Genomic DNA, 16,825 nt, shown 5'->3' with positions numbered 1-16,825 from the left:
ACTTTGTTGTGAGCAACAACTTACAAAATTGCCCAACATTATCATAGTTCATGCTATCGATATCTGATTTTGCAACATTTTTTGGGGGATTTCAAAGGGTTTTAAACATCTTTCATTTCAAAAAATGTTATATATTCTGTCAATTCTTCCATTTAAAGGGTTTTTTGGGATTAAAAAGCTGAAAACCAATGTAAAACCATCACTGACCATGCTGTTTCTAAATAATACAAAGTATTATTTAGCGAAGTTTCCTTTTTGTTGAAAACAAAGGGGGTTCAGGTGAGTGATATCTGCCTAAATCTAAAATCATTTTAAATCTAGGTGCATATGTTGACATGCAGAGCTGGATACGTTTGTTTCTGAACTATTTCTGTCTTTAAAAAGCTGGTTTGTGGTGTTAATGAGTAGTAATGTATGAGGTAAAGTACTGTTTCTGAGACAGGATAAGGTTTGTTTTTCTTTCCACACAGCATTTCTTTAAAGTATCTTTATAAAACATCAAAAAAATGAACTAAAATGATGAATAAGTGAAAATTATTTTGCTCTTAAGCATAAGTGGGATCCCATGACCTGGATGTTTCAAGGTGACCAACCTTTGACTAGTTATCAGGCTGCACGGCACTGAGAATAGCTTGTAATCATATGTAAAAAAAAGCACGAGTGTAGTGATCGATCACTTTGTGTGTTTAAAGTAGTTCTGTGTGTGGCAGTTTAGGTCCGACAGACAGATTCAGACAACACTTCCACCAGCTTAACCTTTTATTGTAAAACCATTCAATGCAGGATTTGTTGAAACAAGGACAGGGGGTGGCGTGGGGCTTCATTTCTCCTCTATTTGTCTTTCTCCTTCTGCTCTTTCTCCTTCTTGTCCTTCTCAGCCTTGGCCTCTTCCGCCTCGTGCCGCTTGATGAGTTCCTCCACTTCCTTCTGCTTCAGAACCTTGATTGTGGTTTTCCCATCTTCTCGTGTCAAGGTGGCAATCTCCACTGCAAGAGTCGGGAGGTCAGTTTGGGTCGTTGCATGCAGACCTCAGGCTGGGTGAAGGTCTGACTCCTCACAGAAGAAAACCCAATAGAACATTTGCATCTGGACAATTACCTTTCTCTGCAGAGAGTTTGCTGACGTCCATCGTTTTATTGAGGACCTTGACGGCCAAGGCCAGAGCAGAGGACAGAGTCATCTCTCCCTCTTTGTAGTCCTGCTTCAACATGGAAACTGCAGCCTGAGGCCAAAAAGCAGAGACAGAATGATAAGAAATAGAAGGACTTGTTTATCAATTACAAACAATGTGCTTCTTTTACCCTAAAAGCTTCTAAAAGACACAAATGAAGCAGCAACAGCAGTTTAAATATAGAAAATAGGAGTTTAATGGCAGACTTACCGCGCTGTTGTTGCCGATGCAGGTTGCCTTCCAGCCTCCGTAGTTTCCGCTGGGATCGCTCTGATACAGCTGGAAGCCGTAGTGTTTGTCCCAACCCATGTACAACAGAGACACACCAAAGGGCCTCTTACCTGTTCAGACAAAAGGAAAAGGTGTTCTAAAACAAGTCGACATGTGTTGTTCAAAACTGCTTCTTTACAGATGCTGTGTCTAAAGCATTTCTACTGGACAGGGGGGGAAAAGAAGAACTGGAAAGAAGGTGTAATGACTTGTTGTTTTTAAACACCATGAACAGGACTGGTGAGCTGCTCACCTCCAAACTGTGTGTATGCTTGTTTGATGTCACACAGGGCCGTGACCAGCTGCTCGCATGGGATCGGCTCCTGATACTGCAGCAAATACCTAAGAGACAAAAGCCAAACAAAAAAAAACAGTCACCGTCTGGGTTTGACTTTCTATCAAAAGGAAGAGATGGTTCTTGGAAATTGACGGCATTGAATCGTGTGTCAGGAGCAACACAGATTCCAACGTGAACGTAAGAGTTGTCACATGCATGATTACTTCATGAAATCTCAACAACTGAACACGTAAAACAAAGTTGCGATCACTTCAGGTTGATTGGATTTTAGGCTTAGTGTATTCCAGATTACAATTTTCTTCTGTTCTGTCAGTACAGGTGTGATAGAAGGTTACTTCACTAAATCAGATACCTTATAGCAGTGAACCCCAACCTTTTTTCAGGCCGCTTTGATGCCAGTCAGTATTTTCATGGACCGGTTGTGCGAGGCTGAAGTAGGTGTTCCATTTTTCTTTTTTGGCTTCCAGTTTTGCTGAACTGCAGAGGATAAAGTTTATCTCTGTTCTCTGTAAAACATCTGCAGCGGCTTGGAACTTTATTTGTACACCAGATTTCAGGTGGGAACCATTAAACCGTAAAACAGAGAATCCCTTAACCCAAAAAAACAGACGCCAACTTCAACGTCTTGAGTTTTAAGGTGCGACAAAAACAAAGAATAAAATAGTCACTAAAACTAATATTTTCTAAATGTAATCATAAAGGTGAATCTAATGTTTGAACTTTATTAGCAGCATCCTTCTAACACACAGGTGGTTGATAAATATTTTTACACTTTTATTATGGTGTCTGGAAATAACTGTAGCAATAAATCCATATTTGGAGTAAAGGCTCCTGGTTTTGTCTGTTAAGTGCAGCGTTCTTTTATTTTGAAGTCAAAGGCTCTTGTTCTTTTACTTCACTGACTCTTTTCTGTAAAAATAAACTTTCCCAAGAATTTTTTTTTTTTAAATTTGCCAACTTCGGTTAGCAACGTTAACAGCCGCTTTCAGAAAGTTAGCGCACGTGATTGAGCAATTTGACATACGTCAAGAAAGAATCGGAGGTGTTATGAGAATCCAGTATAAAACATAAAGCTTCCTTAAGAATCAGATTAGTAATAAAACAGAAAAATTGGAGATCGTTCTGCAGCCTGGGTTTTCCTCTATAGCAAAGTTCTTATTGAACATGTGCAGCATCTACAGTTGAGGGTAAAAATATTTTTTTTAATCTAAAATAAGGCAGAATCCATTTGATTTGGTAGGTTGCACACCAATTTCTAAATTCACCCATAAATATGCAGGGGAAATTAAAAGATTAAACTATGCTACTGAGCATGTTGGACCCATAAGAACAGACACTCACCTCTGTGCAATCAACCGCAGTTCATTCGTCAGCACGTTGGCGTCTGATGTGATCCCAGCGACACTGCAAGCCATGTCTCTGCAAGACCATCACACAAAGCAGTCAGTCTCGGGGCGGCTGTCTCCATATTTCAAATGGGGCGGGTGTTTGGTTCCCTCACTCGTTGAGCTTGTAGATCTTCTCAGAGAAAAAAACCTCATCCAGTAGTTTGTGGATATTGCGTCTCTCTGCAGCTAACAGGACTCCATCGTTTGCTAAAATTCCCAGACACGTTCCAGCGTGGCCAATCGCTTCCATCGCATACTCCACCTGATAAAGGCGCCCTGTCAATCACAGCCACCAGCCATTATTTTACACTTACAGTTAAATATTGTGGGATATGTGAATAAAATAATAATCAAAAACCGTATAATGACTTCTTTTAAGTCAACAGAATATTTCAACACAAGTCCTCTGATGTATAGCTAAACGTCTAGTGTGCCATTCACAACGATTTCAATAAAGAAATACTCAGAAAAGCTATTTTATTTGTAATTTTTTTTAAGTATATGTTTAAATATGTCCTCCATGATCAGAACAATGCCATAAGAACAACTTAAAAAAAAACACACCAAAAACAGAATTTTCATTGAAGTGGGTCTTTAAAGGTTAGCTAAAGAAAAAGTAAGAATCTTCAAGAAGAGAAAAATGTTTTTCATTTAGCTGAAAAACAGCTGAATTAACTGAAAAGGGGTGAAGGTTTTATGTGACAAAAAATACAATTCTATCGTTCCACTACTTTTAACTATTTTCCTTTTTTATTTCATTTTTAAAAATGGTTTATAGAAATCTAAATATATAAAAAAGATGATTATACAATCATGACACTCTAGCTTACAGCTTGTCCCTCCACTATGACACAGCCACATATAAGCAAACATTAAAAGTAATGTTTTCTGTACAGATCCCCCTAAACTAAATGCTGTAGCTCTCGCCATTAGAGATTACCTTCAGGGGAAAATATGGTTGTCCTGGAATCGTATCTGCGTGACTGAAAAGAAACAACAAAACGGGTTTTAAAAGACCATTAAATATTAAAAATACAAACCCCCTCCAGAAAAAAAGGGGAAAACAGCTACCAACCATTTTGTCCTGTCACTTGATGTTTTTCCTGAGAAAATACGCCAACAACAGCAGAAGATCTCTGGAAAGAGTAAAGCCGCACGAAAGAAAAGAAAACTCAACATGGTGTGTTAACATGATTAAAACATCGTTTCTCTACAGATAAGTAACTCCATAAAGTTCACTTGAAAACCGTTTCGGGCAATGTCGGCGACTAAAACGTTTTTTATTTTGTTGTATTAATCCCACGACAGCTAGCTCACGCTGCTAAAAAAACTGCACCACAATGAATCTGCAATATCGCGACATGCTAGCTCAGCTGCTAACATGAAGTATATTTTGATGTATTAAATCCACCCGTGGGAAGGAGACAAACTAAAATGATTTATGTTTATCGTATTTGAAAGAGAAATTGAGAAAAGAATGTAGCGGTGACTTCTTCAATTACCTTTCTACAAAGTCCAATTTAGCTTTGTTTCGCTAAAGCGAAAATCCAAAAGTACTTTCAGTTAGATGTTGCTTCGCCGACAGGCAGCACTGAAACAGCGACTCTACAGCACCACCTGCCGACAGGAGGACCGAAGTGTTAACAAGAAACAATGAAAAAAAAAACTCAATAAATCAGCAATGACAGAAAAAAATGTAAATATTAGAAGTGTCAAATGCAGTAAAGGACGGTGTATTGCCTGCGATATCAGTTCTGGTATTCTTTAAAATGTATTCTAGCTATTTTTTTAAATAGCAAAGTACGAAATATTGTAAACGTTAAATATAAGATTAAAACGCTCACAAAGTAAGGGTGCAGAGGGTGGGATTAGATAGCAGCGGGGCTTTGGTGTAGTGACACCTAAAGGAGAAACTCCTAAAGTAATAGAATATTTATTAAGTAATCCCGAAATGATCCTCCAGCCCTAAAGAGGAAAGTAAAGAGCAGTGATGAAACTTCCGTGGGAACAAAACGAAGAAGAAGAAGAAAGGCGGGACCCGATTGGCTGACTGTAGAGCATGGCGTTTGAATGAGACCAGGAAGAAGAGGAAGCTAGGAGGTTATAGCTTCGTAGGCAGCGACGTGCAATCAGGGTTCACAGATGCCAATAAACATGAGCTGACCTGCCCAAAATACGTCGATGATATGACAGAGAGGTAGAATGCAAGCTGTCTAAAGAGGTATGTGTGTGTAAAATGAATTTATATCAACTATAGATAACTTTGTTTACTTCAGAATTAGCTGATCGTGGGAAGGTTAGCTCGTCCCCGAACACATGCAGCAGGTTACTTATGCATTGAGATTGACGTGTGTGTCTCTTTGGGATTTCTACTTAATTTGTGTTGTTTTCTGAGAGTTGGTGGGTAAACAAAACAGCTTCCGTCACCTGCTGGAACACAGTGTCCTCTCTCGGCTCAGGGGTTAGTTGCAGTTTTAAGTTGAGTGTGTTTTTATCCTGAGAGGCGCTTAGAAAATAACTGTATTCTTTTGAACAACATTGATAGAAAGTGTCGTGTTTAAGTAAAATCCTGTAGTTTTGATGATTTTTAGAAATAAAGCTTCAGCGCTACTGCTTTTTGTAGAATAGAATGACCTTTGACTTTGAGCGATCCGGAAGGTAACCAGACATATAACCCGAAACACGCTGGGAACCACACCAAACAGGATCAGGTTTTCCTGGATCCTCTTCTTAAATTTGTCTTTTAAATGGACTATTATACTTGTAATAACCTCAAGGTGTTTTTCTTTGTTTGACGTTCTCCTTAGTTTTGTGTAACTAAGTAAAGAAAAAAAAAAGAAATGTGTTGTGATTACAAAACTATTGTATTGGGTGAAATGTAGAATAGAATCAATCCCACAAAGAAGAAATTATATTGTCACCACAATTCTATTCATAGCAGCAGATAGATGATGAATAACACTAAAAATACACTTAAAAAAATAACGACAATAGCTATTGTCCAGTGTCTATGAGGCGATGTAGAGTCTGATAGCTGACAGAAAGATTTCTAATACATATAATTTTTTTACATATGTTTTTTTTACAGTTACAGTAATTGTCAAACGATCACTGTTTTTATCTAAATGAATTTTTCAGAAAAAGAACCGAGTTTTGCTTGAACTCGTTTAATATGACCACAAATAAAGCAGTCAATGGTTGTTATAGAAACGTCAAAAGCCAAACTGCCGACTGTAGGTGTGTAACGAATAATCAACGAATCGATTTATATCCTGCGATCCAACCAGATCGATCTGTCTGAGACAAGTTGTTAATCAAATTGACCTATACCATTGTAAAATCATCATCATCTTTCTCTGAAGTAAGAATGACCAAGTTCCATCACAGCGGACAACACACATGTGATGCTGTAAAACCTGATCAGTCCATAATTCCAGTCTAATGTGTGGAAACACTTTGAATTTAGACATGTGACCATACAGCGTGGTAGAAAGTTCTAATAATGTTCCATTTGGATTAATTTGATATGGAAAAACAACAGTGAGCTGAACTTTAGGAAACTAAAATGTGAAAACATTTGCCAATCTTTGTTTTTTACTTGTTTGTTACTACACATATTTAATTTACACTTGATTATCTTGTTAGAAATGCAAGGAATCTAGAAACCAAATGGGAGTGTTCAAAATGAACCAACATGGACCATGAATCAGATCGTCAACTACAAATGAATATGAATGGAATTGTTCCAATGAACCCCTGCAAAACGACAGGATCTGGGTTGCTCTACTGGTTGGTCAACCAAACAGTGAAACTCCAGAAACAAGAGCAGCACAGTTGAAGGCAGCATTAATAACTACTAAGAAACCAAGGCTTCTATGGACGTTTTGAACATTTAAATTCATTTCATCTCCAATCTCGGTGCCGCTACACAGTCATGTCTGCCCTCGTTTGTATTTGGAAAAGCACATTATCTTTGGCACATTTTTCACGGAGCTTTTGTTTTATTTTGTCAGGCAGGTCTCAGTTTGATGTTCAGGCCCCTTAAGCTGAAAGGATGCAGCAGAAAAGAAATATCCAGATCATCGAGTGGGAGGACCTGGACAAAAGGAAATTCTACTCCTTTGGGCTGTTCATGACGATGACCATTCGGGCCACCGTCTACCCGGCCACCCTGATCCGCACCCGGCTGCAGGTGCAAAGAGGGAAATCCCTCTACAGCGGCACGTTCGACGCCTTCTTCAAGATCCTTCGGGCGGAGGGCGTGCGGGGCCTGTATCGAGGCTTCATGGTCAACACCTTCACGCTCATCTCAGGACAGGCGTACATAACCACCTATGAGCTGGTGCGGAAGTACGTCTCCCAATATTCTGATGACAACACCGTCAAGTCGCTGGTGGCGGGGGGCTCGGCCTCTCTGGTTGCTCAGAGCATCACCGTGCCGATAGATGTGGTGTCCCAGCAGCTCATGATGCAGGGTCAGGGGCAACACCTCACCCGCTTTCGGCTGACTTCCAACTCAGAGACTGGAAAGCCGAAGAAGGTCTTTGGCCAAACAAGGAACATTATGGCTCAGATCTTTGCTACTGATGGCCTGCCTGGCTTCTACAGGGGATACGTGGCCTCACTACTCACTTACATCCCAAACAGCGCCGTCTGGTGGCCTTTCTATCACTTCTACGCTGGTAAGGAGCTGTGGCAGTAACCCTTGTGGGGTCCAGATGACCCCACTCCCAACGTTAACGTTGGGAGTGGGGTCCTCTGGACCCCACAAGGGGTAAAGCTGCACATGCTTGGTTTTTCCTTGTTCTTGTTTGAGTATTTGTTTTGCTTTTGAAGAGGAGAAGGCCTATTTGTTTGATTTCTTTTACTTTGTGGCAAATCCAGTGAGTAAAATTTGGTTTGAAAAAAATCAAGGAACGTTGAATTTTAGGTTACGAGGGTTTTCCATTTAACCCAAATTCTCGTAGCTGCTAGTGAGACTGTTTTTCCACGGCGTCATGACGACGGTTTTTTGTGTTGTTGTTTTAACAGAGCAGCTCTCTAAACTGGCCCCCAGTGACTGCCCTCATCTGCTCCTTCAAGCCATGGCGGGACCTTTAGCCGCAGCTACCGCTTCAACCGTCACCAACCCCATGGATGTGGTCCGAGCGAGAGTGCAGGTAGTAGATCTGTAACCCAGATTTCAGTAATGGGGGCTTGAGTTAAAGACCCACTCCGGTGTTTGTAACATGTTCTTGTTGCATTTTTCTGATGATGGAGGACACACATAAAGGAAATTAGGGTTGAAGTTGCTTTACTAAGTTTATTCAAATTGTTGTGAATCAGGAGCCGACAAAAAAATGCTGTTTTAGATCCATGAACGTCTTTGTTTTCCTCGTTTGAGCTGGAATCTGGATCCAAACTGTACGGCTGGATAGGTCTAACATTGCTCGCCGTTTTTGTTGCACCACTAATGTTAGGCTGGGGGGTGTGAGGGGTTGTAAGCTAGCAGGAGAGAGTGTAAACAGGTGGATGATGGGTGGGTTGCTCCATAGCCACAATTCAGAGGTGAATTTCTGATCAACTCCCGACGCTCTGCAGAAATGATGTCCCAGAAAACAACACAGGATTTTTTGATTGAATCATATCTTATATTATCATCATCAAAAGATGGTCAGAGTGGGACTTGAATGGTTTGAGACCCATTTAAGCCTAAACAGTTCTTCTCTGGGCTCATAGTGGACTCTGATTTCAGGTTGAAGGCAGGACCTCCGTCGTCGAGACGTTCAAGCAGTTGATCCAAGAGGAGGGCTGCTGGGGTTTGACCAAAGGACTGTCCGCACGCATCATTTCCTCCACGCCCACCGCCATCGTCATGGTCGTCGGCTACGAGACGCTGAAGAAGCTGAGTTTGCGGCCCGAGCTGGTTGATTCGAGGCACTGGTAACAGACCGGTCCGCCGAGGAATCGTGTGCCATTTTCCAGGTGGGACTTTAAAGGGCCGATGGATGGTTCGGTTCTACAGCGAAACCGTGCGGGAACAGAACCAAACGAAATGGGTTTTTGTTTTTTGTTCAACAGTTTTCTCCTCAGTTGAATCATTTGCTGGTTTATGTGAAGCTGCTCAGCAGCGCGTGGTGCAAAAACAAAAACGCAACTAAGTGAAATATTTCACTGAAGTGACACCGAAAATATGAAAGCAAAAATCCTCATTCATTTTTGTTTATTTGAGCGTTTTTGCACTGCAGACAAGGGGACATGTGTAACTTGTTTGTGTGACTCGTGCGGTTACCGTAGTAACCTGCCTTTTCTGATCTTTAGCCAAAACCGAGGCTATGTCCGAATTCCCTCACTACTCCTAAAATCTATACGGTGTGGGACAATCTAGTGCCCTGGATTTTAAAAGCCATTCAGACCCCATACTCACTACTAACGACGTCACCGATTCCCAAAGTAAAAATCTAATAAATACGAAGATTACAAAGACTATTTATGAGAATCCTCTGTTTTCTGATGATGAAAACCTGGATTAAAAAAAACAAAAAAAACGATTAAATACTTTGTTTTCCCACATGAAAAGCGCAATGCATTGTGGTCTATGATTGCCAATTTAGAGAGCATTGATGCAAACTGTTTTTTCGCAGAGACTTCTGGGAAATTTCTAGGGCACTGTATTTTGGAATTGCAGATACAGACATCCCAAAAACACAGCGGATGCCCTAAATAGTGCACTAAAGTAGTGAAGAATTCGGCTACAACCCCAGAGATGTTTGGGGTGAGTCAAGATCAGCAGTAAATATTCACTTATGTGAAAGAATATTCACCAAGCCCATGCTTTTTATGAGCCGTGTTTGAGGCTGCAAGAGTGAAAAACGGAGCTGGAAAAACAGGACTTTTGGATTTTGTTCTGATTAAAAAGCGAAGCTTAACAGTGAGAGATTTAACTGTTTCTGGTTCTTTACTTGTCGTCTCATCATTGATGCAGGAAAATTCCAAGTATTCGGATCTGTTTGCATTTGCTTTTTGTTTGGAAATGCTAAGTGCACACTAGAGGGCAGTAAGCCCCCCCCCCCCTGTACAGTTCTTATTAAAGTGCAATAATGAGGTTTTTGTCGTTTTCCACACAAAATGTGACTCTCGTTATGCGTGACGTGTCTCAAAAGGAACTCCCTTTGTGTAATTTATTTGTTTTTGGTCTGCGATTGTGATTCTTTTGACGAACCACAGAAGTGTTTAAAGATCAGTGTCATTTTAATGCTTTTCCCCTCATTTTAAAGCAACACAAAAATTGTTTGTTTTTTACAGTCTGTGATCAATTTTAGCCCAAAAGACATTCATAGAAGTGAATCTATTTTTACAGAGGAACTTGGATGCCACTTCTTGCATTGCAGTTTGTTGTGGACCACAACCATCAGAGGCAGAATTGGTTTCTTTTCATTTCTGTTAGTGTCTCTTTGGACATTTTGGTCAATAAAGAAAAACAAAAAAAAACCTGTTTGGAGTTTATATTTCTATTTCAGTTTTCTATGTCAGCTGCTGGTTCCGTGTGAGGAATAAGCTCCTTTCAGTCTCAATAAATGCATGTATGGCCGGTGTTCATTCTTCAGATTAGGGGTCCGGAACCTTTAAAGAGCCAAATGGGCCAAAACCCACCAGGAGCCAACTAGTTTAGTGTTTAAGACATTCATTTATAAACTGTTGCTTCTTACAATCATTTAATTATAACAATATTATATTTTTCTTTGCATTTTACCTTTATTCTTTTGACAGTAGCACATACGAGTTCCTTTCAAAATAAAACACACCCTGTGTCAAATAAGAGGCTGCTGGTACAGCAGATTTACTTGAATTAAGAATGAAACAAATCCAAGTCAAACATATTTTCCATCACTGCTGTGCTGTCGTCCTGTAAACATGCACATGCAATTTACCGGTAAGCCAAAAAAAAGCCCACAATGGAGGAATAAAAGATGCTTGTGGTCCTGGAGACTCAGGTTGAAGCTCCAGATAAGGTCTTCTTTTTGTTGCTGTAGAGTTGTGCTCTTGTGTTACTGAAACTGAACTGTTGAATGTTTCACAAAGTGGGCAGCAGGTGGCAGCACAGAGCACCGCTTTCACTTCTCCCTCCATGGTTATCTTCTCAAAACTTTCCTATTCTCCTCACTTTGGACCAACTTTTGCCTTTAGAAATGGATCCACAGGGAAATCGGATGATGAATGGAAGGGACTGGGATGGGTGAGGATGGCGGAGGCCCCGTCGGAGCTGACGCCTCCTGCTGGAATGACAGAGTGCTCCCTGCTCTGCTGGGTGCATTATTTATCAAGATGTGTCTTAAAGGCACTTTATCAAAAAGATTGATGAGGAGGCGTCAGGCAGGGAACAAATCTGAGAGGAAGGGCCCCTCGTTTGGGTGGGATGCGGTGCTGCTGGCAGAATCCAAACAAGGATTGCATTGTGGGAAAAGGTTTTAGAATAAAAAAGACTGATCCAAACAAATAGGATGATGATTCAAATGTATTCTAAGGTTCTGCTGAAACTGGGAAAATATGTTTAGGCCTGAAGATGCTCTCTGAATAAGTAACATTTACTCCTTTTTGGTAAAAAAAACCTCATATTTTTCTTTGAGGAATTGGAGGAAATGATTTTAGTGGAGGAAGCAGAAGAGGAGGAAGAAGAGGAGAGGGTTTGGTCTGCGGTGTGGCTCATTACACACAGGGAGGAGAGAAGGAGGCATCATGGGAGGGAGCAGAAGGATGGACGGATGGACAAAAGAAAGCGTTTGGAGAGGCAGCTGAGGAGACGGAGGACAACAGGAGGCGCTGGCAGGAACACCACCGACACGCCGGGAGGAAAAAATGGCAAATTTTTCAGGAACATGGAAAATGAGAAGCAGCGAGAACTTTGATGAGTTACTGAAAGCTCTAGGTGAGGAGGTTCAACCCTTTTCTTTTCTGTTCTTAGCCTGGATTTTGCAAAACAAGCAACTAAATTCAGAGTAAAAGTCGCATTCTTTCTTCTTTTTATGCTTTTTTTGCCTTTTTTAGACAAAATATATATGAGAGATGCTGAGTCTATATTTTATATTGAGTTAGTTTAAAAAAATTAGATAAAAGCATCTCCTGAAAGCCGAACAAAAAAGCATGAGACAAACTTTGCCTCAATAAAACAACAGTTTTGGGTCATTTTACTAGGATTTCTAACATGGAGCCAAATGTATTTCTAAATCTGAAAATTAGTTGAAGACACGAGCAGCATGACAAATGAAAACAAAGGCTTCTTTTCTTGATTTCGCACTTTGCCTGAACCTGAACGATGGAAAATGAAGTGGTTCCTGTCATTTAGAAGACAACATTTGCCCGATGGAGCCACGGTCTGCAACCCTCAAAAATTAAAGATCCATTCAGGTCAATTTTAGTGACAACGACCCAACAGGAGCCACAAAGTCTAACACTGATTTGTATTTATGTCATTGTTACAATTATGATCCACATAAATTAAGGTTGGGTTTTTCTTTGGGAGGGGCATAAAGAAAACCTATTGAGAAACAGCCTTTTTTATAAATACAAAATAGCTTTGACAGAAGTTCACATGAAATCCTTTCAAAATAAAAGACACAGGATCATCGTAATGCAGCAGAAGTTGTAGTTGGCAGTGTAATGTCGCAGTGATTAAAAAAAGGAATCACAGTTTGTAGTGCATCTCACCCAGAAATTCATGACTGGAACTCAGAAAGATTAAATCAAAGACAATTAAGTAACCCTTACTGTATTTTATAAACCATTAAAATTCCTTAAATTTGTTCAAAACCATAAACTCCTCCTTATAATCTGGCGCACCTTAATTCTGTTCATGTTTGCTGACCTTAAACGGATTTTCTGTGTCACACAACGCTCAAAAATTAGTCAAAATGTTTTACTTCGACTCCTGGTACCCACTGCTCCTCAACTGTTTGTGAATGAATCAAATACAGTTTGAGTTACTTTATAGTTACTTCCTATCTAATGGGGTCCAGATGACCCCACCCTTACATTGACATGTTAGCCCTAAGATGACAAAGGTGTAGAGGATTTCATGTAAACTATGGACACCAGTGAAGATCACAAATCATTGAAGATGATGACACCAGGTGACCCCACTCCCAACGTTAACGTGCCTTGGAAAGCACAAGGGTTACAATGAACCAGAGAGCCACAAAGGAGGAGTGAAAGGGCCACATGTGGCTTTGGAGCTGCAGCTTGCAGAGCCTTGTGCTGGAGGGTTTACCAAAGCAGACATGGTCAGCATTCCTGGCTCTCCTCACCTTGTCACTGCACCCTCCACATCCGATAGCAGTTAGAACCCACAGCTGCTTTCAGATCCTCCTCAAACACGACCCCAAATCCCCTTCACACCTGGAATATTCCGTTTAAACTCAACAAAAGTGAAACAAGAGGGACAGTTTCTCCTCATCAAGTTTCATTTTTGAAACTGAAGGTCAAATGTGTCAGGCGCTCTGACAAAAATGTGACACCACCCAGACCCAGACTGCAAAAACGGGAGAGAGAAAATGTGTTTTTTTTTTACCCTTTGAACCGTTTGACTCCCTGATCCAACACGTTCAGTTTTATTTCAGGGGTCAACGCCATGTTGAGGAAGGTCGCAGTGGCGGCTGCATCCAAGCCCCATGTGGAGATAAAGCAGGACGGCGAACATTTCTACATCAAGACTTCCACCACTGTTCGCACCACAGAAATCAGCTTTCAGATCGGAGAGGAATTCAACGAGGAGACAGTGGATGGCAGGAAGTGCAAGGTAGTAATACAGTCATGAACATTTCAGATGACCACATGTGAGTGGAATAACAAAAAAAAAAGGGACGATTCATGAGCACCTGAAGGCACCGACACGTCGACCTTCAGTGACATGAAACAAAAACGGGTGAATTCTCAGAAAACCCATCTAGAAAGTGACTCAAAGTTGCATGCCTGACAAACGTTTTTGTTTTTTTGGCGATACGGCTTGAAAGTGGGTGGGTGTAAAATGAGAAAAACCACAGGAAAGTGTTGCTTTTCTGCAGAGTTTGGCGACATGGGAGACCGAAAATAAAATTTACTGCAAGCAGACTCTGGTGAGTGGGAACGGCCCGAAGACCTTCTGGAGCCGGGAGCTCAAAGGGGACGAACTCATATTGGTGAGTTTGGTGAATGATCGACCTCATTTGCAGTGCAGAAACGTGCGTGTTTAGATCACACATATCCTTTCTTCAGATTATCTGTTTGGTTTAAAGTTCACTTTCACTGAATTCTGGGCCTCAAAACACTCTCGTCCCACAAGTCTGATAGATTCTCCCCTTAATGACGGAGCTCTATCAGCAGATGTTTGGATGCTTTTCAAAGTGGGACTGGTTGTCAGTGCTGGAAATCTCTCCGTTCACATAATCCATTCGGTGTTTCAGCTTTTCTTTCCCTGCCACAACGCAAAAACAACAGAGCAACCAGATGGACGGTCAGAAATTCTGGCCCATAATGCATCAGCACTGAAACTCCTGAAAGAAAAACGTAGAGAAAAATATCACAAAGCTCGGGTTTCTTGAAGATTAAAGGAAAAAGTTGATTCCTCACTTGCATCTGTGGCAAACACACAACTAGCAGCTGTTTGATTTGAAAAACGTTCAGTCTGGAAAAACTGTTCTAATCCCACGTTTTGATGATTTTGCTGTTCCTTGATAACATTGTTTTTCTTGCAGACAGAAAATAAGTCTTTCATTTTTAGAAAATTCTGTTTTTGCAGCACAAGATTATCAAGTCTTTACAAAAAACAAACATTTATTTCATTTAATACCATTACAAAAAATTACTACAATACTAAACGACAATAGATTGTGTTCCCCTGTGTAGTTCAGGGCTGTTTCCTCATCATTTGTCCGCCACCAGGTGAGATCTTGCACGGAGCTCCAGGTGGAGGGAGACTATCAGTGATCTTGGTTTTTTTTTTTTCCTTTTTCTTTTCTAGTCATTTCTCGAAAAGTTGATCTTTCCTCACTGAGCTGCTTTTATACGGTAGATTGGGTCATCCCAGTCTTGTTCAGGTAACCTTGTCCTTGGATGGAGACGTTGCCATCTGACTGTTGAAGGGTGTGGACAGTTGTCCTTTATACAGATAACAGATGAATACAGGAAATGAGCGGAGGATAGAAAAACGTCCTAAAAGTTTCACTCCGATCCTCTTTTGATCTGCTGCCAAAGTGTCTTTTAATTATGATTATCCAAAAATCTGTGTCGTTTTCTAGGACAGAGCCAAAAGCAAAGTAGTTCATTAGAAATCCACCTCTGAGTTGTGGGCAGGACTCTTGGTGCCCCCTTCCCATCACCCATCTGTTTACGCTCCCTCCCACTAGCTTACAGCCCCTCACAACCCCAACCTAACATTACCGGTGCAACTTAAGTGGGGAGCAGATTGATCCAGATTCCAGGTCAGACGAGGAGAAAAAGACTTGAATGCGAGTGGATGCATCAAAAAGTGGGCACGGCGGGGAGCCTGTGGCACGCCCTGCATATTTTCTGTCACAAATACGCCTTTTCTCAAACGGCATGTTTCTTGTCTGCTCCTGATTTACAACAATTTAAATGAAGAAATACTCAGAAATGCACATTTGAGCCTAATTTTCTACATGTGACCTCCATCATCAGAAAAGAACACGTTAAAAACACCAAAAACTCCATTTTTATCAGAATGGATCTTTTAGAAGAGAGTCTGTGAGCAACTAATATACAAATGAATTCACTCAAACTCTTACGATATGATTTCCTTGATTCTTTATTTGTTTTTAACATTCTGTTTAGCGATGTTGAACATTATTTTGTCTTAGTATCTTCTGACGCTGCTCAAGCCTCAATCGCTACATTTTGCAGAAACCTTTTTTCTCGTGGCTCAGCAAAGGAAAGCCCTCCAAGTTCATTAAACTTTCATCATTATATGTTCAGTTTCAGGCGGCACCTCAGTCTGTGTCTGTCAGAAATAAAACTGCTTCAAGTTCCAGGCTTACCAGAAAAAAAGTCCCAGCAACAAAGCTGTAAACATCTGTTCCACTTTTTCTGGCCAGATGGACCTAACCCCCCTCCAAAAAAAAAAAAAAAAAAATCTTTTGTCCAGTCTGACTTTGATGGAGATCTCTGTACGGAGTGACTGTCTCTCCTTTAGGAGGGGGCTGCAATTTGGACTAAATTCCGATTTTCAGATGTGAAACAAAGAGTCGAACTCTGAAAATGTGTTTCTGTTCAGCATGAAGGTGCGTATGTCTGCTCATGCTGAAGCAATACGCCGTAATCTGATCGGTATGTGGGAATAAATCGTGAGGGAAAAAAGGAGCAGGAGGTCAGGCAGAAGAGCGTCTTCTCATGTTTAGATATGGATGATCTCAGTTCAAATAAGCTGTGAGAAGAAGATGAATCCAGAGATTCTCTGCCTGTTTCTTTTACCATCTCTGTGTCAAATTTACTGTTCTAACTTCATACTTCAAGACTTGACACACTTAAAATGGAAGAAGCAAAACTGGCTCCAATTCAGAAATCCTTCGTTTTGGTTGTTTGTGGCCTCATTTATGCAAATCCATAAACTTTTGAGAACATTTCAACTTTTTATTGCTGAGAATGATTGTACATCTGTTTTTCTTTTTAAGGTTTTGTATGTCCTGATAAAACACACTGCTCACACTGTCGTTAAAAAAAGATGAAAAAAAA

At 40.7% G+C, this 16,825-nt stretch overlaps 3 protein-coding genes across 3 annotated transcripts in view; 2 read left to right on the top strand and 1 right to left on the bottom strand.

Annotated features, from left to right (window-relative positions):
• Nucleotides 1–746: 746 nt before the first annotated feature.
• psma4 (proteasome 20S subunit alpha 4) lies at nt 747–5,059 on the bottom strand. Its single transcript, XM_004066862.4, has 10 exons — nt 4,972–5,059; nt 4,630–4,744; nt 4,203–4,263; nt 4,068–4,110; nt 3,241–3,403; nt 3,081–3,158; nt 1,695–1,783; nt 1,382–1,512; nt 1,099–1,222; nt 747–986 (listed from the first exon to the last, which is right to left on the bottom strand). Exons 3-10 carry the CDS (start codon nt 4,203–4,205, stop codon nt 832–834), a joined length of 786 nt encoding a protein of 261 aa, XP_004066910.1. The 5' UTR covers nt 4,206–4,263; nt 4,630–4,744; nt 4,972–5,059; the 3' UTR covers nt 747–831.
• A 71-nt stretch (nt 5,060–5,130) lies between these two features.
• Nucleotides 5,131–10,043, top strand: slc25a44b (solute carrier family 25 member 44b). Its single transcript, XM_011487791.4, has 4 exons — nt 5,131–5,348; nt 7,141–7,809; nt 8,159–8,286; nt 8,862–10,043. Exons 2-4 carry the CDS (start codon nt 7,182–7,184, stop codon nt 9,051–9,053), a joined length of 948 nt encoding a protein of 315 aa, XP_011486093.1. The 5' UTR covers nt 5,131–5,348; nt 7,141–7,181; the 3' UTR covers nt 9,054–10,043.
• A 1,790-nt stretch (nt 10,044–11,833) lies between these two features.
• Nucleotides 11,834–16,825, top strand: part of LOC101163960 (cellular retinoic acid-binding protein 1) — a 9,242-nt gene continuing 4,250 nt past the window's right edge. The window contains exons 1-3 of the mRNA XM_004066861.5: nt 11,834–12,032; nt 13,720–13,898; nt 14,164–14,277. Coding sequence (XP_004066909.1) covers nt 11,963–12,032; nt 13,720–13,898; nt 14,164–14,277 — 363 coding nt within the window. The 5' untranslated portion in view covers nt 11,834–11,962. The remainder of the gene's footprint in view (nt 12,033–13,719; nt 13,899–14,163; nt 14,278–16,825) is intronic.

This window comes from Oryzias latipes, chromosome 3 (genome assembly GCF_053564925.1).
Source record: "Oryzias latipes strain Hd-rR chromosome 3, Olatipes_Hd-rR_3.1".
NCBI lineage: Eukaryota > Metazoa > Chordata > Actinopteri > Beloniformes > Adrianichthyidae > Oryzias > Oryzias latipes.
The sequence above is the reverse complement of the archived record's forward strand: the minus strand, read 5'-3'. Positions and strand labels throughout refer to the sequence as shown.

What these genes read in the sequence shown, in the direction of transcription:
- psma4 (XM_004066862.4), bottom strand. An exon ending in CTGCGGTTGATTGCACAGAG is followed by an intron (nt 1,784 to 3,080) that starts GTGAGTGTCTGT and finishes TTTGTCTCTTAG; the next exon opens with GTATTTGCTGCAGTATCAGG. An exon ending in CAAACTCTCTGCAGAGAAAG is followed by an intron (nt 987 to 1,098) that starts GTAATTGTCCAG and finishes CGACTCTTGCAG; the next exon opens with TGGAGATTGCCACCTTGACA.
- slc25a44b (XM_011487791.4), top strand. Translation starts at nt 7,182, where the DNA reads ATGCAGCAGAAAAGAAATATCCAGATCATCGAGTGGGAGGACCTGGAC. An exon ending in TTTCTATCACTTCTACGCTG is followed by an intron (nt 7,810 to 8,158) that starts GTAAGGAGCTGT and finishes TTGTTTTAACAG; the next exon opens with AGCAGCTCTCTAAACTGGCC. An exon ending in TGGTCCGAGCGAGAGTGCAG is followed by an intron (nt 8,287 to 8,861) that starts GTAGTAGATCTG and finishes CTCTGATTTCAG; the next exon opens with GTTGAAGGCAGGACCTCCGT.